This window comes from Pseudochaenichthys georgianus, chromosome 10, assembly GCF_902827115.2.
Source record: "Pseudochaenichthys georgianus chromosome 10, fPseGeo1.2, whole genome shotgun sequence".
NCBI classification, from domain to species: Eukaryota; Metazoa; Chordata; class Actinopteri; order Perciformes; family Channichthyidae; genus Pseudochaenichthys; species Pseudochaenichthys georgianus.
In genome coordinates, this window is record NC_047512.1 from 12,185,611 (window position 1) to 12,210,096 (window position 24,486).

General features: G+C 39.3%; 2 protein-coding genes across 2 annotated transcripts in view; one reads left to right on the forward strand and one right to left on the reverse strand.

Moving 5' to 3' along the window:
- Positions 1–2,894: 2,894 nt before the first annotated feature.
- Positions 2,895–15,784, reverse strand: gpc2 (glypican 2). The gene is made up of 11 exons (XM_034093145.1): positions 15,568–15,784; positions 13,703–13,861; positions 12,416–12,550; positions 10,744–10,919; positions 10,546–10,626; positions 9,854–10,019; positions 8,986–9,116; positions 7,769–7,915; positions 6,688–6,824; positions 5,663–5,835; positions 2,895–5,314 (listed from the first exon to the last, which is right to left on the reverse strand). The coding sequence occupies exons 1-11, from the start codon at positions 15,743–15,745 to the stop codon at positions 5,040–5,042; spliced, it is 1,758 nt and encodes a 585-aa protein (XP_033949036.1). The 5' UTR covers positions 15,746–15,784; the 3' UTR covers positions 2,895–5,039.
- A 1,586-nt stretch (positions 15,785–17,370) lies between these two features.
- Positions 17,371–24,486, forward strand: part of LOC117454067 (cohesin subunit SA-1-like) — a 51,865-nt gene continuing 44,749 nt past the window's right edge. The window contains exons 1-6 of the mRNA XM_034093144.2: positions 17,371–17,674; positions 18,368–18,464; positions 18,745–18,975; positions 20,063–20,159; positions 20,477–20,553; positions 20,897–21,101. Coding sequence (XP_033949035.1) covers positions 17,646–17,674; positions 18,368–18,464; positions 18,745–18,975; positions 20,063–20,159; positions 20,477–20,553; positions 20,897–21,101 — 736 coding nt within the window. The 5' untranslated portion in view covers positions 17,371–17,645. The remainder of the gene's footprint in view (positions 17,675–18,367; positions 18,465–18,744; positions 18,976–20,062; positions 20,160–20,476; positions 20,554–20,896; positions 21,102–24,486) is intronic.

Genomic DNA, 24,486 nt, shown 5'->3' on the forward strand with positions numbered 1-24,486 from the left:
GCTTTTCATGCTCTATTGTAAAGCAACTGCACAGGAGACTCAACATAGAGGGGTTCTCTTTGCCATCTTGCCCCATTTGGAGTAACCCCTGTCTTTGTGCAGGAGGAGGCACCTTAAGTAATAATATCTGGCAGATGGCTGGTATTACTGCAATTGGACAGATATATAGAGACCCCCCCCCGTTACGTTTTGTTTAGCTGTTTGTTGTTACATGTTTTGTAGTAAGTTGAGTTCTGTAACTTGGTAAACACTTGCTGGGTGAAAGCGCCATAAAATCAATAGACGATATTGGAGCTTGAGTTCAATACGAATTTAAGGTGAACCATAATTGAATAGTTATCTTACTGTTAGACACTAAAAGGTCAAAGATAACGGTTCTTGTGTCTTATTTTTCCACCAGATAACAAACTTAGGGAGACCAGTGGCGTTTTTACATGTACACAAGTGGTGGGGCACAACAAACTTAGATGTCTATAGCTTCTGCAGTGAGGTTCATGGCTGGTGAGGCACTGGCACTGACTCTTCAGGTTTACAAATATTATATTTTGACCTAAATCAAAATATAATATTATTTTCAAAAGCTTTTTTTGTCTGATGCTTCAATTAATTTTAAACAGACAGTTCAACAAAAGGATACCCAAAACATGTAATTTTATCATTTAAATATTGAATTGTTCTCTCTTAGTAAGATCCCATTTTCAATAAAATTGCAGTCTTACCTTGACTTGAAGATTAAGTCCATTTGCCTATCCCTCTGGACAAAAATCTCTATTACTTTTTTGTAAAAGTCCTCCTTATGTTCTTGTAGTTTCAAAAGTCTATCATAAATCTAATCTAATCAATAGATTTATGATTCGGAAATTATAAAAGTAGGGTAGACATGTGGATATTATCCGGCTGAACAAAACGTGCATTTATCTAACAGTTATGTTTCCCACAGACCTTATTTGGAGCTATTTTCTAAAATCCTATGGGGAAATCTCATTGCTTTTTTGTCGAGGGAAGCCATGCGCAGCTTGCTTCCGGGTTTTATGACGCCTCACTGCAGGGTTGCGTTCCAATAGTCCATTTAGCTTAGGAATCTTCCTAACCAAGTGAAATGACCCGGAAGTACGTCAGTGGCAGCCATGATATATGCCGTTCCAATTATCTAAAATTTAGAGAATTGGAATTCTAAATGAAAGAAAAGGAGGTTTCAAACTTCCTTTATAACCTCCTTTAGCTTAGGAACCACTGGACCTCCCTTACCGAAAGGAGAGGAGAAAATGCTGACCACAATGCCTTGCAGCCGCAGCATTTACCGTCACACAACAGTCAACAAACGATTATGACGGAGAAATTATATCATGAAAGTTACGGTGCTTATTAAGCATTTTAAAACGTATGTGGTAACTTGCCAAAGTGCTTTGTTTTGAACGTTCATCAGTATTATAATCAAAAAGAGAAATATGAACGTTAGTTTTTAGTTGTCCAATGTGCTTTGTTTTTTGGCTTTCAGACCGGCTCTGATGGACTGAAGTGTGTGGAGCTACGCTGTCCTCTGCTGGGTTTGGACAGTACTGCAGTGATTGTCCTGAATTCACGCTTGTGGAACACCACATTTACAGGGGTGATTTATTTCTGTAAAGCTGATTTACAATTGGACTCTTTGATGCATGCTTGTAGCCCTATCATCATTTTTTGACTGTCCCATCTAGGATTACAGCTCTTGGAACTACCTGAACATTGTTGTGGATGATTCTCTCAGTTTGACAAACTCTCCAGAGAATATTGGACTTAAAACTGAGACACCTGGGACAAAGGTAACACCAAAATGTTCTTTGATTTGTTAAATTACTTATATACGTTGGAGATATTATAGCTTTGGGCTTGGAAAAACATTTTTGATTTTGCAGTACAATCACAACATGGAACTAACATGACAAATGTGTGAACACGGTAAAATCTCTATATCCACAGGTTACATTTACAGTGTTCATCGAGAGAGAAAATGTATCCAAAGTTGCCTGGTGGATAATCTTCTTGACGATCATTGCATTTCTCCTGTTGTTGGCAGTTCTTGTCTTCTTATTATGGAAGGTAATCAAAATCAAATGTATAATAGTGTTTTTTGTAGCTTTGGTGAACTAACTCAATGAAGATAATAATGCAATTGCATGTATGTTATCCAAGAAATTCAAATGATTGTCCTCTTAAATAAGCTCACTGTTCAATAATGATTTTATTATTTCTGCCTCCATGCTAAATATTTACTGTCTACGATTAAGATGTTTCAATGCATTGTCTGCATCAACGGAATGATACACCAGTCTTAAATTAAACACTAAACTGTCTAAAAGTACTTATACTTAAATGTCTTCAAAGTTTAAAGTAACTGGAGTATGTTTACCTTTGGGAGATATTAAATTGCATTTAATCTAGAATAGTTGATATTCTATAATGTGAATAATCTAAATTAAAAAAGTAGTGAAATACATGAAATGCCTGCTATTATTTACATTGAGGTTTAATATGTTGCATTAAGTGATTTGTCACTTATGCTTTATGATTGTATTCACTTTATACTACCTTTTTCATAGTGCCTGAGTAAAATGTGGTCTGTGAATGTTGTTTTGACTCTCCTATATTATCTGTTGTCAGCGTGGATACATGAGCTCACAACAAGAAGCCCTTGCACGAAAAAGACCCAAACACAGAGAACGCTCCCCTTAAAGCCTGAAGCTTCAGTGCTATGAGACACAAATAACCATGAACACTTGAGGTTAAGAGTATCCAACCCATAACATCTAATTACATACATGATTTGTTGTGATATATTTTTGAGGCAGAACTTTTCTTTAACATTTGTTTCATGTTTTGTGCTTTCTTAAAATGAAATAAGAGAAAATAACACTCTTTTCTTGAGGATATTTTTAATGGATCAGAAAATATCACTTGTTCGATACCAAAAAACTGTTACAACATGAAAAAAGTTGTGCTTTACTTTCACCATGAAGAAATGTGCCAGTGGTTGGGATGGATGAGTGGTCGTAATAACTTACAATTTACCTGAAATTCAAGGGAAATATTGCAGCCACATCCTTTTTTGACTGCTGATAATACAATCGATTACAATACTGTTGCTTGTGAAATACTGTGTTTTCATTTGTAGTTGTGCCACATAATACTGTGTTTGTAGTGAAGTTGTGTATAAGGTCAAACAGACTTTGAAGGGTTTTATTCCTTACATTTCACATTAAACGTAACAATTAGATTGCTAGTGATTAGGAGTTAAATGTGAATGTTCTTAGCCAAATATGAGAATTAAACCCTCCTCATTTTCAACAGGACATTTGTGAATTTCCTCATTCAACAGAAATGTTTATTTTCACATTATCTATAGCCTACATTCTTTTAATATCCGCCATCCTTATCTCTGTCATTTTTTGTAATCCTATCAGGATTTCAATATCTTTAAAGAAGTGGTTAACCATTTTGAAAAAAATTGCTTTCTTGCTAAAAGTTGGAAATGGTGCAAGCAGCTAGTTAGCTTAGCATAACATGTAATTATTTTCAAGGGTAAACAAACACCTCTCAGGCTCACAAATGTTATTTGGTTAACTTATATAAAAACCTAGGTATCAAAATGTGAATTTGCAGTTTGGGTGTTGCGTGCGGTAACAATGTTTATGCTAAGCTAACTGGCTGCAGCGTCACCATACAAAAATGAGGGCCATTGATTTATCCTCTTCTCATCTAACTCATTAAAACTAGAGTATGTCAAATCTTTTAATTTGATCTAGTCCTGCGCACTGTCCATGTTTCCCTTCTTGATTATTCTTTGATTTCATCTTCATCAAACAACATTCAGCGCATGATAATTAATAGCCACACTTGACAGCATCTTTCTGTCAACATTTGGTCCAAGTTTACACTCGCTCAATGTTTTCATCATATTTTGTTGCTTTTAAGAAAAAGGGGTAAAAAAGCACGGCATTAAAAAACATCCCAATCTTCTCAACATGACCCCTGAACAGTGAAACCAGAACATACAACAGACAATATAAAACCATCTTACAAACACACGCACTTCTCCTTAATCTCTGACTGAAAATAATCAATATAGTCTTTTGACCACATATTGTATAATAGGCTAATTAAGTGTTTGGTTGTTATTGGTTCAATAACAATATTTCATAATGATTGCTTTACGGAAATGATCAATAAATACAACTTGTTTTATCCTTTTTCATAACACAGAGTAAAAAGGCTGACACCTTAAAAAAAGATAACACTCAACCCTTTCCAAAATCATAACAATAAGAACAATGACATATTATATTACAAATAAATTAAAAACATCAATATATTACATTAGTTAACCCCTTGTTGTCACACGTAACCCCAAAGGATCTTGAGCTTTTCGGTACATTCAAAATAAATGTTGTTTGGTTTGAAGAGTCACACTATTGACTTTCTTTTTTAATCTCCAAGCCAAAATACGGAGGTTTAATTAAGTAAGTAAATTAAATCCTACTACTTCCACAGATTAAAATGAACCACCACCACACTGAAACCAAGATCGATTAAACAAATTAACTTAATTTCATGAGAAAGCAGCAATAAACCACAAGCCTGCTAACTGAAATAACATGGTGATTATCTCCATCTAAAAGACCACCAAACCATGAGAACATGACCCAATTAAATTCCTGCTTTTGTACTTTTTGTTTCCCTCAGACGTATATGTTCCAGCAATACATTCAGCATCAACACTCCAATAGGTCAAATGAATGACAAAAGAAAATGGCAGTAATTCTAACGTATTGTTCATAGGAATCAATGCCTTGTTATACCTCTTTTGTAGCTTGGGCAGTAGGAATGATATTCACTTTAACCTATTTATGATGTGCTGTTTAAAGGTTTTTAATTATTGCTAAATTAGCCTGATTGTGTCTATTTGTTCCTGCTGGTTACAAAATGGAATGACTTATTTATTCATAATGTGCTTTAGACTCTAGTGTGACATTAAACCTCCACCTACAGACTGTATTCACCAGCTATCTCCACATGGGGGCAACAGTGACCATGAAAGGCAACAACAAAGGAACCGGGGAGAAAGACAGCTTGCTTGTTGCTGATTTGATCCGACCTTGGCCGTTGTTTTTGTTCCATTTGGATCCGTTTCTTTCACGGACCCGAGGTGGCTTTGCAGGGTTTGAAGCGGGGCTGCGAGGGGGTTTGTTGTAGGGCGGGGAGTAAGGCCCATGGCCGGGCCAATCATCATTGTACCTTTCCCCGTCATCTCCACCTCCTGAGCCACTGCCCTCCTCACCTGGAACAAGGAAAAAGAGAATTAAGACTATAAGTTGTATCGCTTGTTTTGGAAAAAGTTCCTTTTTGTAATTGACCAATTGTCCTTCAATGTTGGATAGTTATTATATTACAAAATACTTAAATTTTCATATGTTTGCCTGTAATTCAATATTTGACCCTTTATAGGTCAGATCATTGTAATAAAATAAAAAGTTCAACATATTTCCCTGAAAAATAGCTGTCAATGGAAAAGATTCAAATAAAGAACAAATACTCTAGTAAATGTATCTAGTTGCATTTCACCACTGCATACAGGAAATGCATCACTTAATACTCCTTTAGGTTATACAGCGATTTGAACACTGACTGTCCATGAAGTCCATGTCCTGTCCGGTCTGAGCGTTTTTCAGTTTGTTGGTCACGACCCTCAGCTCCATGATCAGCTGCCTGGTCCTCACATCCGGCCGAGAAATGTCCACTTCCACCTCGGGATTATTGATCTGGCTGGCCAGCCCGTCGCCCATCACATCTGGCAGGTACCTGAAAACACGAAAACACACGAAAACAAACACACACACGAGAAAACACACACACACACACACCAAAACTCAGACATCATGAATGCACACAAGCACAGATATTTTTAAAGCTATGCTGTGCAATTTCACACAGTTTGTGTTGATAGGAAACAGTCTGTAACACACAATTAATGAGCATAACACCACATGTGAACATTGTGTATTTTTACAATAACTATGTTCACCACAATAACTAGCTTTGTTCCCGAGGGGGAGCAACCCACTCTTTTTTATTAAATTGCAGCAATGTGACCCAGACTTATTTAAAAACTTCCATGTGTAACTTTACAAAATTCCATGTTTTTAATGACACAGCTGGCCTTGATATGAACTTCAGTCAGCATCAAGTCACAAATGATATATAACAGTACATTGTTACATGTTATACCTTTACCTGTTGTGTTTAACAACAGCCTTACAGATCTGCTAACTAGTTACTCTTGTTCGAAGCCATGTCCCTTTTCTTTTGGACTGTCTTTTGATTTTTCAATATAAACTGGACAAACTATTCCACATTTTCATTCCATTTTTCTTTTTTGTGTGATATGAAATACATGTCTGTGTTAGGCTGTCTCTTTGAACATAAAATAAACCAGCCCCACACAGAGAGCATGTGGTGGTGGTGGTGGTACAATTTAATTAACACAATTCTATCTGTTGCATGCGTTCCACCTCTGCACCATCACTCACTCCTCCTCCTCCTCCTCCTCCTCCTCCTCCTCCTCCTCCTCCTCCTCCTCCTCCTCCCTCCTCCCTCCTCCTCCTCCTCCTCCTCCTCCTCCTCCTCCTCCTCCTCCACTCTCATCTCGCTCACCTCCCCCGGGTCTGCCCGTTCCAGCAGCGGTCCTCATTGGTGACGTCGGCAGCTATCCTCTCATCGTTACAGATGGTGTGTGGGAGGGACACCCAGAAGCCACGCATAGGCCGCAGTCTTTCCTTCAGCTCGGTAACCTGAACGGAGGCGGAAAGAAATCAGTTATGAGTAAGACCTGGTCAAAAGTAACCTTGTTTGGTATGGCTGGCCGGGGGAAACATATTGAGCTTCGGTGCTGACGCTGGCCAAAGTCATAAACTGACTTGACACTGTACTTCTCAGACCACATCTCTTTTTATGTTTTATAAATAGATATGAATACCTATCTTCCTCCTTCTCCCTCCTCTGCTCTTGGTTTCAATTATTTTCCTGCACTTCTATCTTTCAATACCACTCAGCAGTCACAGGAGTACTGTCTGGCCTCTGAACTCTATATTATTAGTTTTTCGCACCTGGCTACATCACCAGTTTGTCCTCTTTTCTTCCTCCTCAGTCGCTATGTCTGAACCCTGACTCATGCTCAGTGCAAACATGTTGCCTTTTTGTCTTTATTACAGTTTCAAAAGCATGTACTGAAATCCCACTCAACACAAAAATATGACCTGCACCAAACATTTTTGGTCTGCTGAGTCTCTAAAACTGCAATATTGTGAACACAGTAGTGATTTCATCTGAGGTCCATGCAGTTTTTCATCTTTTAGCTCATGGTTTTGGTTTCCTTGCATGCAACTAAAATGTATTGAATGATGGCTGACATTTATTTATGCATTTAGCAGCTAAAGAGACCAATAATTCCATAATTTTGAGTCTATTACAGACCTAAAAAAAGAAAGAAACTACGCACTTATGCTTGTCTTTCAATGGTAAACAGGCCAGGTACTAAATTTCAAATGAATGCTTATGTTACTGTCTTTGCTGGATATTTAATAAGCCCTTTTTGCCACAAAGAGATTAAAGTTTTTTTCTTTGTAGCTTGTTGTGCTGACCAAAAGAGCCATTCGTGCAGTTTTAAAGGTGTCTCAATTTCAGTATAGTAAACACATCTGACTGAATGAGTAGCTACAGTATGCTTGTTTCTCACCAGTCGGTCCAGGTTGGTGCCTGCAGCCGTGGTAGGTTTCTCCTCGGGGGTGTAGGTGCGGAAGGGCCTCCTGTTTCCCCCTGACGCTTTAGGGGAGCGTTTGGACCGTCCTGGAGCTGGACGGGGGCTTCCACAACCTTGAAACACCTGAGGTAAACAACAACAAATCAATACAGTTGAAACCGCTGTATAAAAAGTATTATAACAATTGTAATATACCATCATCATCATCACAACAGGCTTTGAGGAATCTCTGGGATAATCTTGAACATATCTTCTCCAGTCTATAGGACATAGTTAAATAACTCTTTTATTGCATTGACTATCCTTCAACCTGCATCCTTTTCACCTTCTACTTTATTTGGTGATACTTTGCGGCATCCCATGTTTTAGGAGTCAAGGCGTCCTTTGTTGCATTGCATTCTATCTCTCTTCTAGTTTACGGTCATTTCTTTACTTTCAAAATCTCTAAGAAAAGTGTAAAAATAACCTGCCAAAAACACGTGAAAGTGATCAAGAAACAAATATCTGCATCTACCTACCTGCAATTATTTTTGTATTATAATTGCAGCATGACTCTCTATAGTGGTGTTCAGGATAATTGTTGCATCATTATCGTATGTTTACAGAATAACGTAATTTAATTTTATTTAAAAACTTTATTTCGCTTTTAAAAAATATTGAGCTTCATGAAATTTGGACCAGTTAGTATTGCGATTTTGGCGAGAATTCCAATGAAATCTTAACCGCTCTATTTTTTACACCTGAAGGTGCTGCAGGTAAACAGAAAAAGTCGTCCATGACCTCTAGAATTACGCCAAATGACTTCAAGGCAGCATCACACAAAGCTGAGCTGTAAAGGAAAGAGCTGCCTCTCCTGAAGCACCGCTAACACAAACCAGGATTTTCTGGATGTAACGAGATGTGGGTGTCTCTCTGGTGGATAAGCTGCTGGGATTTCTGCCATGTTTTAATCATACTGTGAGGCTGCCATGCTCCCTGTGAATAATTCCTATCAGGTTTAATGCATGCTGTCACATTAGAAAGATCCAGATTTATTTTTAAAGAAGGTGAAAAATGATCTTTATGCACTTACAAAGGTTTGATAAATACTAAAAGAAAAGCTAGTCTGCAAAATCGGAAACCATTTAAAAGAAATACATCCATTGAATTCCCTATTTGTAGGGGAATGGTTGGCATTGGGCTCTCTTCCTTGCCTTAGTGGATATGGTGACGCTGTTTTCCTGCATGTGCATGATGGCCTCCGACACTTTCACAGAGATGGAGTCGGCGGCAAGCTCCATGTTGAACGGGCCCTCCAGCTTCTCTGAAACCTGGTACAGAGCATCTGACAGAGGAAATACAAACATTAGAGATGCAAAGGTAATACGGTTCTACTATAGTCACTCAACTTCTGATTGTATGGGGTTAAATACAAAGAAAAAAAGTGGTTGATGAGCCTATTAGTAACCCTGATAAACATCAAGCCGGTTTCCTGTGTCTTGAAACTCATGTTGAACCAACTTCAAAGATGTTCATCTGTGTCTGAGATTACAGGATTGGAAGATTGGGAAGCAAGCCAACACAATATGAAGAGAAGTGTGAAGAATAATGGATGGTTAAAAAGGGTACATGGGGGTGATATGGGTCCGGGTGCAGTGCACAGGGATTGAGTGATGAAAGGTGAGAGGAAGCACTGCACATGAATAGGGGGGAAAGGGGAAGGGACATCCGGGTTTGATGAAAGGGGAAGGGAAACATAGGAAGACAGATCAATTGTGAAGGAGCAGAGAAGCATGAATGATTAATGGATGAGGAATTCATTATGGGGAGAGAGGAAGTGAAATTAAATGAGTGACAGAGGGCAATAAGAGGTGTCTCCTTTTATCTATGCACAATTGATAATAATAATAATTGAAAAGGCTTTTAAAATTTCATCTGGAGCAGAGCAGTTTTGTTCCTTTACGACCTTATTTAATTAAAACTGAAGGTATTGTTGCCCTTTGACATATGAATAATTTGTCTCAATGGGTCATGCACCTGACCCTAAAGCTACTTCGAGTTGTTGTTTTCCCTACCACCCACCTATGAAATTGTTCCATTCGGTTTCCAGGTCCGCCTGATTGGCTAAGCAGCCCTTCATCACGTTAAGGCACAGGGAGTGGCAGGGTCTCACTGAGGGCATGCCCCGACACAGAGGGCAGTACCACTGACGCATCAGACCACGCACACACTCTGATTCTGCAGTCAACTAAAAACACACAAAGCAGAGGGTCAGAGGGTCAGGACAAGAAGAATAACATTAACATTATTAAAGACACCATTTATAATGTTCTGCCACTAGTTGTATCTGATAGGGAATTATTCATATGGCCCTTTGTTTTATTCTTAATCATCCTGTTGTTTACCTCTCCTCTTACTACTCTCTCCTAGGGTATGCAGAGGGGATACATTGCCATTATAACTCAACAGATGAAAACTGTTTTAAGTTGCATCACTAGACACCTTTTCTAATATATTGGAGTCCAACTTTTTAAAGGTCATCCCACATTTCAGAACTTCCTGGCATCTTATAGAAATAAAAAATAAACGTGTAATATATTTGACACAAACTACAGATATTTTAAGTTGCATCACTTTTTCTAATATAATGGAGTCCAACTTTTAACAAATAAACTGAAACTTCAAGCTTTAGGATTCTTGATGAGGTTTTCTCAAACTTTATTTTGCAGATTAGACATCCGTACAAGAACATCTCAGTACAAATAACAACTCACCTTTGTTGCTTTGTTAACAATATCCCGACCAGTAGCCAAGCCCTGGGATAAAGCTCGGGCTGCGATAAAAGCCCTCATCACCTGATTTCAAAAGGAAAGAGAGCACAATAACGTAAGTCATTTGATCATAGTAAATCTGCATAACTGTGAATGCAGTTCTGCAGTATCAAAGCCTTCTTAACGTGTTTTATCACATACTTGTACGCGTAGTCTGCGGGGCACATCCCCAAACGGCTGCAGCTGTTCGGCGTGTTTACTGACACACTCCAGGTAGTCCTCACTGAACTGATACTGGGGGTTGACCAGAGAGAAGACCCGCTCTACCAGCCTGGACCAGAAGTCTGAGAGCACCTCTGACAGGCTGACACTGCCCCCTGTGTGCACAAAAACACCCGTCAGCAGTTGATGTATGCTGTTCCAGAGCTTTACATTGGGATTTTCATCTGAAGCTCCATACACACTTTAGAATTAAACCCTACAGAAAATACAGACGACATTCAGAAAAATGCACCTAACTTTTGTTATACAGTGTAAATGTTGACTACACACACTGTACTCGTGTTTGGAGAACTTTGATGGTTATAAAGATAGCCAAGTAAACTTCAATGTTTTGGAAAAGGCTTAGCTGAAAGTAACTATCAGGGCTAACCACATTAAGTGGTCCAAGCTCCAGTCCTTCAAATGTTTAGGAAGTATCAAATGTTGGGAAAGTATCTCTTTCTCAACAAGTGTATATTGTGCTCAGTAATACAACTCTGGTTGGTGCAAGCAGCTACAGGATATTGTCAACAACTAAAGTTAAAGTATATTGGCACATTTTTCTTAACAGACTACATAAAAGTGAAGAAGTGACAAACCTTTCTTCAATGAATATTGTCTGTTCAACCCTAGCATTATATGTGATGTGCTCAGGTTTTCCTCATGACCTTAAATGTGTATGGGTGCTTGTCATTCTCCGTGCATTAGCCAACTGGCAGACTAACATGTGACTCTCCAATGTGTTGTCTACAATGCGGCCTTAAATAAGCCATACATGTTGTTTGGCAGACAAAGACAGGTTGACTAAGCAGCAACAGCCTGCAGACAGACTCGCCAGCAAGCCGCTGTCCTGCCAAAACGGAGCGATCCGGAACACAAATAGAAACTGTCGTCTGTGGAAATCCAATTCTCTCTTTAATTTTTCTCCAATTCTTCTTGCCATCCCTATTCTCCTCAAAAGGCAATGCTTCCTTTTTATCAAAGTGGCTGTGGATTTACCTCGGAAAGGATGTCGACTGCTAAAACGAGACTAAACTGCGACTGCAACATAGAATCATCACAGCTCTTTACCAGATTACCATTTTAACCAGACCAGCCAAACACTTCTCTGTATTGATTCATTCGTATGGTGGTGAGGTAGGAGTACGGTTATTTGTCTGAATAATTGTCTCTTGAAGGGTATTTTTTGTTGTCAATTCAGGCTTTTGACTTACTCAAACATCTAGTGTTCATTTCATTTGGAAAATATTTTTTTTGTCATTTAGTTTGAAAGTTGGGAATGAGAGAATAAGAGAGCATGGACTTGAATTGACGTTTGCATTCCATGGTATGCATCTTAAACCAACAGGATGTCCATGATTTATATGGCAAAATCAAACCCACTGGGATTTATTTTGCATATACCATTAGATCATTTCAATACATAACAAACTAAAATACAGTGATCAAACTATTTAAAACATCCCAGTTTCCAAGGTGGTGTCTTAACAAGTTTTCTTTTGCTCGTTTTAAACCCAAAGATATCCAGATCTACATTTGTGAGAGGCTGAAAGCAGCCTTGTCAATCGTCTACTCAGTTAGTTGAATTATCGTTGCAACTGACTAAACTAACCAGAATAATATCTGCGCAGCTCCACAAACAGCTCCTGGAACACGTGTGCGTTCTGGGTGAAGAGCCGTCCGTAGGTCTTGGTAAACATCTGGTTCATCGACTTCTCTGACAACTCGATGAGCTCTCTGAAGAATTCTGCAGACAACAGACAGGAAAAGCAGGTTAGATATTAATTTATCATCCATTTTATTCTCTTCCGATATCTTAGCCAGGTTTCTAGGTACGTGGGCGCACGATTAACAGCTCATAGGGACAGTTACATCAGATCCTGCACGCTGTTAAATGAGAATAACAACGTGTACTCTATTTAGAACTCGTATGTAGTCTCCCACTGCTACAGCTTCTTTAAATGATTCACCATGTCCATTATATAAACGGATGAGGAGAGAAAAAAAGGTGATAGCAGTCCACCGGAGGTAGGAGGAGAACGTGTAAATTCAGCTCTGTGCTGGGGCTGCAACTAACCCGCAGCCATACATACAGAGATTGAGACAACGTGGGCTGAATTCTCTGAAATACAGCCACTAAAGCTGTCTGGGTAGATTTCCCTACAGCCACCATTTGTTGACAGGGAAACTCGACCAATTTTTATACAAGTTCAGTTTTCAGCTACGGTTAGGTTTTGTTTATGAGGTTTTCTGTGGCTCCAGAGGCAGCGCTCAAACATCTGAAAAGAAAACCTGCTGGTGTCATAGTGATGTCATCAGGGCTACGGTTGGCTACCGCAAAAAGTATAATAATTTGTTACAAACTGGAGCTGTACATTTGTTTAGTGGGGTATTTACCATTTACCAGGCAAAAAGGAATCTAATCAAAGTTGTGTTGCATTATGGGAATTGAGGATCTAGTTTTCTGGATCTTAACCCATACTAGGGACTAACTGTCAGGATATCCCAACCGTTGCTACTAATCATGATTCAATCATTTGTATATCCTGTCTCTTGTGAGTCCCTCAACTTTATGAGAGTGCAATGCTAAAGTTTCTGAAGTTACTTTGGTTTCAGCAGTTATTGTGTGTCGGTTAAACATGAATAAGAACCATGCAAGCTATGCAGGAACTTTGCAATATTCATGCACTGCTGCTTATAGATTCCAAAGTGAAAAATTGAGACTCAGAATCCAACCATCTGAGAGGAACTGTGCCGTTGAATATCCTTAATACGTTTTTAATCTCTGCACTCCATTAACTCGGTAGAAGAGGGTGATGTGAGGAGAGAAGACTTAGACTACATTTAAGAACAGATAATATGACCATAAAGAATAACTGCTTCTGAGTCAGCCTCTCACCGTCAAACCTGCGGTGTCTCTGGGTAAAAGTAGTCAAAAGGAACTGGCTGTTCTCCTCGACGGCTTTTAAGAAATCCCTCTCGCTCTGCAGGGCCAGCGTTTCCTCCATCTGACTGGAGCAGCAAGTGTAGTCTTGAGGACAGAGCCGCAGGTGCTCACCTACACAAAGCCAGGGAAGAAGGTCAAAACATAAGTGGAGAAAATGAATTTGGCTTAAACACAAGATATTCTATTGTTGTGTTTCTGTAAGGCACTTTGGGCTGCATTTATGGCTAAAAGCTGCCATTAAAAAAAAGTCATAATTAACATTTTAATGAAAACAAAGCCCTTTTTTCAATGACATCAGCATCTTTTATCAGGTTAAAGCAGATGTTTTAATGGAAAACCAAATTCCTCCAATCATCAGTCTGTTCAGTTACTGAGGGGAAATCCTATCAAAGATAAGGATGTGATAGATACATTTAATTTCCCTGCATGAATTATTCAGCTTCAATCTGTCTTTCTTTGTCAACTCAGGTTGGCTCTTTGATATGTCAGAGGTAATGATATGCAAACGACAAGCAGGGGAGACAGACAGACAAACAAAAAAACAGCGCTCTGAATGTGGAAAAGGTTTGAATTCTTTGTCTGTATAATTCATCTAACATGAATATTGCTGCTGTTAATACAGGGGAAAGTCTCCCAACTCCACCCTCGCTGATGTCCCCCTCTGCCTCTTTTGTTCTCTCTGTGTGTCTCACTATTAGCCCCTCTCTCATCCCTCTATTTCCATTTCTAAACTGCTTCTCTTCCTCCTTCGCTCTCCCGGCCATCTGCTCCCCTGGCCCACGGGACAGGGAGCCAAGACTCAGGCAGAGATAACACACACACTCACACACTCAATCAATATTGCAGTTGTCTCACTGACTCTCACACACACACAGATAAATTGCCACAAAATAAATCCTCACACACCAGAGATCCACTGTTTTGCATAACTACAATTTACTCAAACATTTGACAATTTATTTAGGGAAAGCTCCAAGTCTGTCTAAGGGTAAAACACACACACAATGTTATTCTCTCACTGATTTAAATGCAAGGCTGAACTTCCAAGAGGTAGACACATCTTTAGCCACTCATGTTCTCCAACATTTGATCCCTCACTTGGTCAGACATCAATATTTAACCAAATGTTCCCTTACTTCCCATCTTTCCTGTATCCCTGCCTCTAACCAAAACTTTAAATTATCCAAAACCCACAGATATTAATCCATGTGATATGGTTCAATTTAGCAGATAAGATTATCTCCAGTACACAGAGCCTATGGGTATATGCAGGGTTTAACATTGGCTCAGTAGGCAAAGACTAATTAGGGGCGAGGTTCTTTGTTGCACCGGTGTTGGCAAATTGCTCATCCCCTTAATCATCCTATTTAAACAGCACCAGGGGGAGGAGGGGGCGGGTGTAATTTGTTTTAAACCACCCGGTATTGTTTTTCCGGAGGAAACCTCACCATTGATATTCCCACATTATGTCTCTGGTGGATATAAGTGAGTTGTGTGCAACCTTGTACTTTTAGATATTACTTTTCTATCGTGACTTTAGGTATTTTATTTAAAGATAACCTAGTTTTTTGCTATAATGTTCCCATGATAAATAATTTGTGGTGGTGAGCAGCGAGTTCATAGTGACCTGGATGTGCATAATGGTGTTTGTATGCATGTCATGACAAACAAGGGCATTTTGCTGCAACATGTATCTTACATTTGAATCAAAACTTGAATTAGTCACTTATTTTCTTATGGATCATGGGACGGTTCTGCATGAGCCTCTTATCTAAAAGTGTGTGATTCATCCCACTGCAGGGTAGATGCAGTCTTACCGGAGATTTGAGTCACCGGAGCGGTGCCGGTGCTGTAGCCCTTCTCCGCGTACACCTGCCGGGTGTCGGCGCAGCTCCTCCCGGCAGAAGCAACGGGACTCCGGCTCCCCGACAGCGAACACACCGCACACAGAAGCACCAGAAGCGGGTACCTGGAGGAAGAAGAGCGGGTATCCATCTTCACCGCAGGACGTAGAAAAAGACAGCAGGGGAGAGGGCGGCTTTAAATAAAACCAGACGGTTGCAGCACCTTTTAAAAATGAATGAATGGGCGGTTTGGATGCACGCAAAAGTAAAAACAGTATCCCAAAGCCTCAGTCGTTTAAAAGAGTCATAGTTTTCCCCGATAAGTGCAATGAACAGATGCATCCGGGCTGGTTTTTACATCACACATAAGTCTCCATGCACCGTGTCCAGTTAATTTACAGTCCTTCCTGGGAGATCCTCTGTTGTACTTGGATGTAAAGGGAGTGTGAATGGGGCACTCCCGTCGCTCAGACTCATCCAGCTCATTCTGTCAAGAGGGCAGGGCTGGCAGCACGATACCGGAAAAGGGCCTGTTTTCAAAATAAAAAGCTATTTTAATGTTTTTTACAAGGTTTTTTTTTTATGCCATAAAATAACATCATAACATGTATAGGCCTATTATACAAATGACATGTATTTAAAGGAATATAAAAAACAAGAGTTTTTTTTAAAATGACATACATTTGGTGAAATTGAATCAAATATAAAGAGAATAACAGTGCCATAATAAATAAATGATCAGTCCGAAAAAAGCCTCCTAATATGTAATTTTGTATAGATTTTGCATTGAATGATTATCAACATATAATCTCAAAAATCATAAAATTCTGGGGGGGGGGGGGGGGTATTTTCAGTATTTGAAGTTTCGACTGTATCTGATTTTTCTAAAAAAAAAGCAATTTTAGGCAAAGGCATTTTATTTTAAAGGTTCGTACCAGAAGTTGTGTGTTACTCCAGCTGGTTTGACCATGGTGGTTAAGCCTATCAAACCCAGAACAATGGACCGTGCAGAGGAGGATCAACAGGGGAGAGAGGGTGAGGAGCCCGCGGTGGAGGGGCGGCGAGCAGCTGAGACACACCTCAGGGTCCTAAAAACTGGACAGACAGACAACAGACAAACACAGAGCAGACAGACTGCAAGAATATAGACAGTAAATAAAGAAACGTGTAAAATAAATGTCCTTTAACAGTGTAAATCCAAATGACATCCTATATTGTGAATGCGTATAATTATACTTATTTAGCAATAATTAAATGTATAGTTTGATTTTATTATATCATTTTCAAATTAATTCAGTTTGTAATGACGTCCGTTGAATTGCATGGAGATAGTCACATTTACGTTACCGCCGGGTGTGTTGCCATCAGTCTATGGTTGCCATCTACTAAGCAGAATTACTTGTTTTGAGTGACCAATGGTCATCCAGTGACCTTCTATAGGGACCAATCACCTTCAGATCTAAGGAGGCGTTGGCCAATCAGCAAAGATAATCACTTTGCATACTTTTACGCGCCCTTGAATCTACTGAGGACAGAATAATTCACGCTAAATCCTCAAAGATTGGAACAAACTGATCGATTATTTAAAAAATCATTACTTAAAACGCCGTAACTAGTAAGTAATTATTCGATTAGTATGTGTCGCTGTAGTAGCTAGCTGGTTACACGTCTTGGAAGCTTACCTTTTCTGTTTTGAAGCTAAGGGATCGTCTGCTAATGCGTCTTGTCCGTTAGAAACTCATAACGAATAATCGGACATTTCCTTCATTAGCCAGTATATTTTTGTCTCATTTAATTAATGTCGGTCGACAAAATATATATTTAAGCTAGTTAGAATTGCGGTTGCAAGTCCTTTAACTAACTAGCTAACGTCATTTTAGCTAATGCTACGTTCATCGTTAGCTTAGCCAATGCTAGGTGTTATCTATTGGATAAGGAGTAAAGTTAGCTTACTAGTCTTGTAACCACTTTCGTATCTTCTCCCCTACAGTAACTGTCACTGCAACAGTGCAAAGATCAACCTACATGTAGATCTAAACCAATCACTGAAAATGGCAGCTGGAGACTCCTCATTTGAAAGGTAAAGACAGACACGCCTAGATGGTTCCTTTTGCCACCTGAATGTGTTTAAACCCACTCAATACTTTAGTGACTAAGTAAAACTTAATCAGTTTTGGATATTTAATTTAGGATATTTATCATTTATCCTGCATACATATATTTCTAATAAGAAAATGCACACAAATGAACAGCACAGTAACAATCTGCTATAATTGAATAAAGAGTTGTCAAAGACAACATTTTCTGCTTCACAGCCACAACTCAAGTATATATATATATATCCAATTATGTTTTGCTCTATATACAATAATAAAGCTTGTCATCTATAATTGCCTCATTGATAATATCCACAGATCTGACATATGAGTTCATTTTCACTGCCCCAGCAATATGTGTGCATCTATAACAGCTAACACATAGCCAGTTAAAAGTGCTGGAATAAAACTATGAAAAAGTAGTTTGAAGAAACACAGTTAAATGGAGTAAATACAATGATGATAACATATTGAGGTACACTGGGAGTCTCCTAAGTTATTCTACTATTGGCCACAGAAGCAGAGTGCTACAGTAATGTAAGGAGTACAAATACAAACTTCTGAGCTCAAATTATCAACATGTGTATCTAAATACCTGTCTGGCTTTGTATTTTTGTTAACCTTCAATATTTGTTTATGCTGGAGGAATGTATTCATTCTGTTTTCTTGTCCATTAGTCTTGACGAGATAGGCAACTTCTCGGATTCTGGCAGTGACTACGAGGCGACATTAACATCCACAAAGCGGAAAAAACAGGCAGTGACTGGTCCAAAGGTAAATTATGTTGTTCTCTCTCAAACTACTTTACTCTCATTTACAAACCTATAGTTTGCATTATTCACAATGGAGTAGATAAGGGCAAATATACATTTGTTATTAATTAAATTGCATCATTGTCGATTATCTTTCCGTTCTTAAAAAAAGCCTATCCAGAGTCGTAATAGCTGTGATAAGCCTGTACCTTATCTTACCATGGCTACCACTAATTCAGTTGACAACATCAATTCACCTCAAATCCTCTGCTGAGCTGCCCTCCCTTTTCTTTCATCTAAAGCTACCCAAGAGACCCAGGCATAAAGCTGCATTGAGGGGGTCCAGCCTCAGTAGCACTAGCAGCTCCATCCCCACCCCTCCAACCCCCCCCCTGCAGCAGCAGCAGCAGCAGTCCCGAGGGAGATCCAAGCAGGCCTCTCCTAGACCGGTGACGAGAGAGAAGGAGGGGAACCGGGGAATCAGTGCAAAGGATATCTATGATGCTGTCCGCTCTGGAAAGAGTGCCATGGTGGTGAGCAAACCCTCAGCTGAAGAGCAAAAGGGGGAAGGGGTTATAGAGATAAACACATGCAGGGATGTACTGTAGGTGCTGAAGGAGCCATGTGTAATGAGAAGAGAAACAAGGCTCTAAAGCAACAATGACAGAGATTATCATCTGCTGTCAGTGGCTGACTGATCTGACCCTACAGAATTAGCTTTGATACGCAAAGAGGAAGGAGTGCTTTCACTGGGATGTGTAGTCAATGATTGACAGCATGCGTCCATCCCATCCTTTGTTGTTCTGGTCCCAGTCTCTTCTGGTTAAAGACTACAAAAAAAGGATCACATAACAATAGGAAGACAAAAAAGAGTGGTGAGCAGTAGTAAAAAGAGTCTGTCACTACAGTGTAGAAAGGCAGCACACTGCAGATGGTATTTCTAGGTGAAGACAACACATTCAGCAACTCTGCATTTCACAACATTATAGTCTGTTACGGAAAGGTTTCTCAGTTATTTTTGTCAATATTCTCCTCCCCCCTTCCTTTTTTATATATATTTTTATAAATATTTTTGAATTATTTAAATGTTACACTGACAGTATTCAAAGCAGATTCGAGTTGCAAAATGTAGTCAACTAATACATTTTCCAATCCACTGTTTTCCGCCTCTCAAATATGTAGATTTCCAGCTTTTATCTTTTTATTACACTTGATATATTTGGGTTTTTGACTGACATAACAAGACCTCTAAACAAATCATCTTAGACTTAGAGATACTGAAATGGACATTTTTTTACACATTTCTCACATTTTATTTACCAAAAAGAATCTGGATTATTTAATAATACAAATAATTGTTATTTGAAGCCCTACAGCAGTTTCTTAGGTAGTGTCCATTTATTTGTATTGGTGTCATTGTTGCCAAAAAACATGAGCACGAATACAAGTGGAGAGAACTTTAGGGCATACCCACATATGTGACTGAGAAAAACAGAGGCCATTGTCACGAAGAGGCTGAAATCCATAATTGTATTGAATTATATATTGTTATATGATTCATCCACCCTATGATCTAAACCCAGCGTTCTCATTGGCTGCTTTCTCCTTGTCAATCTGAAGACGGTGGTGGACGAGTGGCTGGACAGCTACAAGCAGAGCCGAGAGGCGGGGCTGCTGGTGCTCATCAACTTCATTGTTCAGTCCTGCGGATGCAAAGGTCAGAGGTCAAGAGGGAAACCACGCGATGGGGGGGATGGGAGTCAGAGTTCAGGAGATTATCTTTCAAATTTTAAGCTCAGGCAATGATCAGCACTCAACTATCGATCTCCCAATGCGGTAACGATGCTATGTCTAGGTGCTGTGTTAATCCTCTGTCCATTGACAACGCAATATATCATATTTTGTGAGAGTAAAATAAATTGAAAATAAGTCATACCATGCCATTACATTTTTTAGGAGAACCAGAATGATTTCATTTCTACCTTTATCTATGTTAATGTGTTTATCTCTCTTGTGTGGAATACTTGTGTACAGGTGTGGTGAGCAGAGAGATGTTGGACAGCATGCAGAACGCTGAGATCATCAGCACGCTAACCAAAGAGTTTAATGAGGTAAGATAATTAAGATTTGTTTCAATACTTACTAGACGATAAAGGTTATTCTCCCAGACCTGCGGGTTCAAATCTAGTTCATCACAATGTTTCTCATCCAGTCTCAACTGTAATTTGCTGAGAAATCAACAACCTCTATATCCCAGGATATTGTTATCCCAAGGACGAGTACAGTGTGATTGAACACACCAATTAAAATCTCATGCTGATAATTGGACACATTAATTAGTTAATTACTCCGGTTTGCCACTAAATTGTCATTATAGCAAACCTCTGCCTCAAATAGCTATGGTGAGAAAAGTGTAAGATATTTTCGCTTTCTGTTTTTTCTGTCTTCCTCCAGGAATCAGTGAACTACCCTCTGTGTACTCCAGGCCCTGAGCTGAGGCGTTTCAAAGCCAGCCTGTGTGAGTTTACTCGGGTTCTGGTGCGCTCCTGTAGGAACAGCCTTATTTTTGACGAGTACCTGTTCCCCTCCCTGCTGGCTCTGCTCACCGGCCTGTCCGACTCGCAGGTCAGAGCCTTCAGACACACCAGCACCCTGCTCGGTAAGTACATCTGTATAGTAATGGTGCATGAAATCAGGGTGTCCGCGGGGTCTTAAAAAGTATTAAAAGTCGATCAATCAATTTAGCGAAAATGAAGGCTATTAAAAAGTATTACAAAGTATTAAATGGCATTTTCCAAGGTATTACATTTTGTAGCTTGTTTTCAATAAGTATATAAATTGTCCAAAGGGGTTGTATTCTACAGTTTGCCTGAATGTAATCATTGCATCAGCAGTGTTTCCCCTAGGATGGAGTCATAGCAGCGTTGCTAAGACACGTGGGCCCAGCATAATGTGAGCGTGGAGCGTGTGGAATTTTTTTAGTGTGTGCGAAGTGCGCCCCACCAATTTGTTTCTATGTGTCTGCCAGCACAAGAAAGGCTCTTGAGGCCTAGTACCAGGGCCGGTTCTAGCCAATTTGCTGCCCTAGGTGAGATTGTATATATAAAGAATAAATGAAAAATCTCTACAAAATACACAACAAAAACAGAAACTTATTGACATAGGTAATATACGTCAAAATGGCTTTAAATGTATTCAGTATTGTATGAACTTGTTTTAATTGGGGGGTGGACGTCACATCCTCTAGGGCAGGGGTTCCCAACCTTTTTTCCCAAGAGCCCCCCCAAATGACTCCTGTTGGAAGTTGCGCCCCCCCCCCCCCCACACACACACAAAGGGGGAGGGGGGGGGGGGGGCAACAGCGGTAATTAAAGTTTAAAAGTCTCAAAAATGCTACAACTACTGTCACAAACTGGATGAATGTGAAGTCTTTTGTTAAAGGAGGATGAACGCGTAATTAAGGAGCACTATGGAGTGACTTTGATGGTTATTGGACTCGGGATTAATTCATTTGGATTCCCGCTGTATGAAGAAATGAAAGGACAACGCAAGTGGAAACAATTCACAAAGGGATTAAACTGTTTAAAACACATGCTCAAAGTAAGCCGGATTTTGCCGATGTGTTTATGTGGATTCAAAAGTCGTAAATATCTACAATATGGAGGAGACCGATCTGATCGGAGCAACTGTGACAAATAATCCAACTGAAACCGGCATGGACAATGACTATGTTTGAAAAATGCACTTATCCAGACAAGCCCGGTTTGGAAACTTTATGAGCAGAAGAAACATTTCTATAGAAAGAATGATACATTTCTGTCTTTTTATGCCTTTTAATAGCTACTAACTTGAATTTTTATTAAAATTAATTCATCAATATTTTTTTATATTTTATTGTAATGTAGAGACAAGGCTTTTAGTGACAATCATGTATTGCCTTACAATTATATGTACAAAAAATAATAATTGAAATGTAAAAAAAAGAAAAAAAAGTCTAAATATGATATTTGGCCTCAAATCATCTGAGGCCTGGCGCCCCCCCTGTGATCTTTGGCACGCCTCCCTTGGGGCCGCGCCCCCCAGGTTGGGAACCACTGCTCTAGGGGGTCCGGGGGTATGCCCCCCCCGGGAAGATTTGTTTTGAACATTTTAAAGTAAAATGCTTCAATCTGAGCACACAATTACTAGAGACTAGATCTATGGGGTACAACTCTAAAACACCCATATGAAATATATCTCTCCAACTTAAAACAATATTTTTGGTTTACTGTCCTATAGTATACATTGGAATGATTTCAAACCTGTTTTTATTTATCCTAATCATTTTAAATATGTGCCTTGGAAATATGTGTTTACATAATTTGTAAACACATATTTGTTTGAGACCCACTGTGATAACTTAGACTAAAATTAACTATCTAAACACTCAGAGAGTCCTTTACCTCACTGAGCCTCTCAGTCTGACAGGAGAGCTCTCCTCCACCCTGGTTGTAGAAACATCTACTTCTTATATCCGTTAGCGCAGCTAGCACCAGATTCTAATAACAACAGCGCCAGTAACGGTGCGCCCTCTCTCTCCCACGCTCGCACTTTGGCTGTGAGCTGCGGGCGCCTGATAAGCCAACATCCCCCACTTTCATTACTTACAGCGCCCATCCTACAGGGCAAATGAAAAGTGTAACCGGGGTGAAAAGGGTGTTACATATACTTAATTATGAATGTTGTTACATCAAGGCCAAAAATTAGGATGAGCGCCAACGGTCCAAAAAATGTTTCCCCTCCCAGAGCTACCAGCGCAGCGCCCCCCAGATCTGGCGCCCTAGGCGACCGCCTATGCCAAAAATCGGCCCTGCCAGTACAGACAGTGGCAATGTCTCAAGATTTAGCAAAAATACACCTCTATTGAACATACAGTAACACAAATACTACAAATCCACATAACAAACAATCAAAAATCTATTTAAAAATCTATGTAGTTTATTTATGGCATCCCGTCGGATTTGACGTCATCTGAACAGGACATCGCACGCTCACTGCTTGATAGCGTGCAATGGTCCGTTTACGTCGGTTTTTAAACAACATCGTTATGGGGAAATGCAAGTTTGCGTCCAAATGGTTGGAAGATAAGGAGGAAGGACAATCAATACTGCATATAGTAAAAGTGAGGTAAAGTGTGTCGCCAATGTAACCGGTTAAAACTCGAAGTGGCGATGAGGTCTAAAATGTATGGAAAGGGTCTTAAAAAAGGGTCTTAAAAAGGTATTAAAGTTGACTTCAGGATTCCTGCATATACCCTGAAAATGGAAAAGTAAACACACTCAAAACACACTCAAAACTGACTTCACAAGAAAACTTTAAATATAGTTTTGAGTCTAAACCTATTGATTGGTGGTAATCATGTTTGCTAGGCATTGAAGTTTTATTTTTTTATTTATTCTACTAAAATCATACAAAAACGTATAATTCATACACACAAATGAACAAAATTAGTAGAAGCGGGAGGGCTGAAGCATAGCTTATGGGGAGTAGCCCTCACGTGCATCATCATTAGCATCAATATAATAATGGCACTTATTTCGTCAAAAACGTATAGAAATTAAGGAGTACAAAAAAAATAAAGAAAACTGGAAAAAAATTCATAAATAAAATAAAAGTTAGGGCAAGAAAAAAAGTAAATGCATATATGAGTAATACTGGGAATATCAAATACTTGTTAGCTGGAGTAATCTGCAAATATAATTGTTTTTACTTTAGTTTTGAATTGTTGATGACTAGTAATACTTGAAAGGTCTGAGTGAAGTCCATTCCACGTTCTAACTCCGATTATGGATAAGCTGTGTGATTTGATGGTTGTTCTACAGGGCTTGCTACACAACCAGTTAAGATGCCTGGTTGGGTGTTTCCTGACTGTGGTTTGGAACTGCTTTTGAATGTTAGTAGGCATTTTGTTATGGTAAATGTTGTGCATAATCAGTACTGTTTTAAGCTTAACTATATCAACAAATTTGAATAGATTGAGTTTTTTTAAATATGGGAGTTGTGTG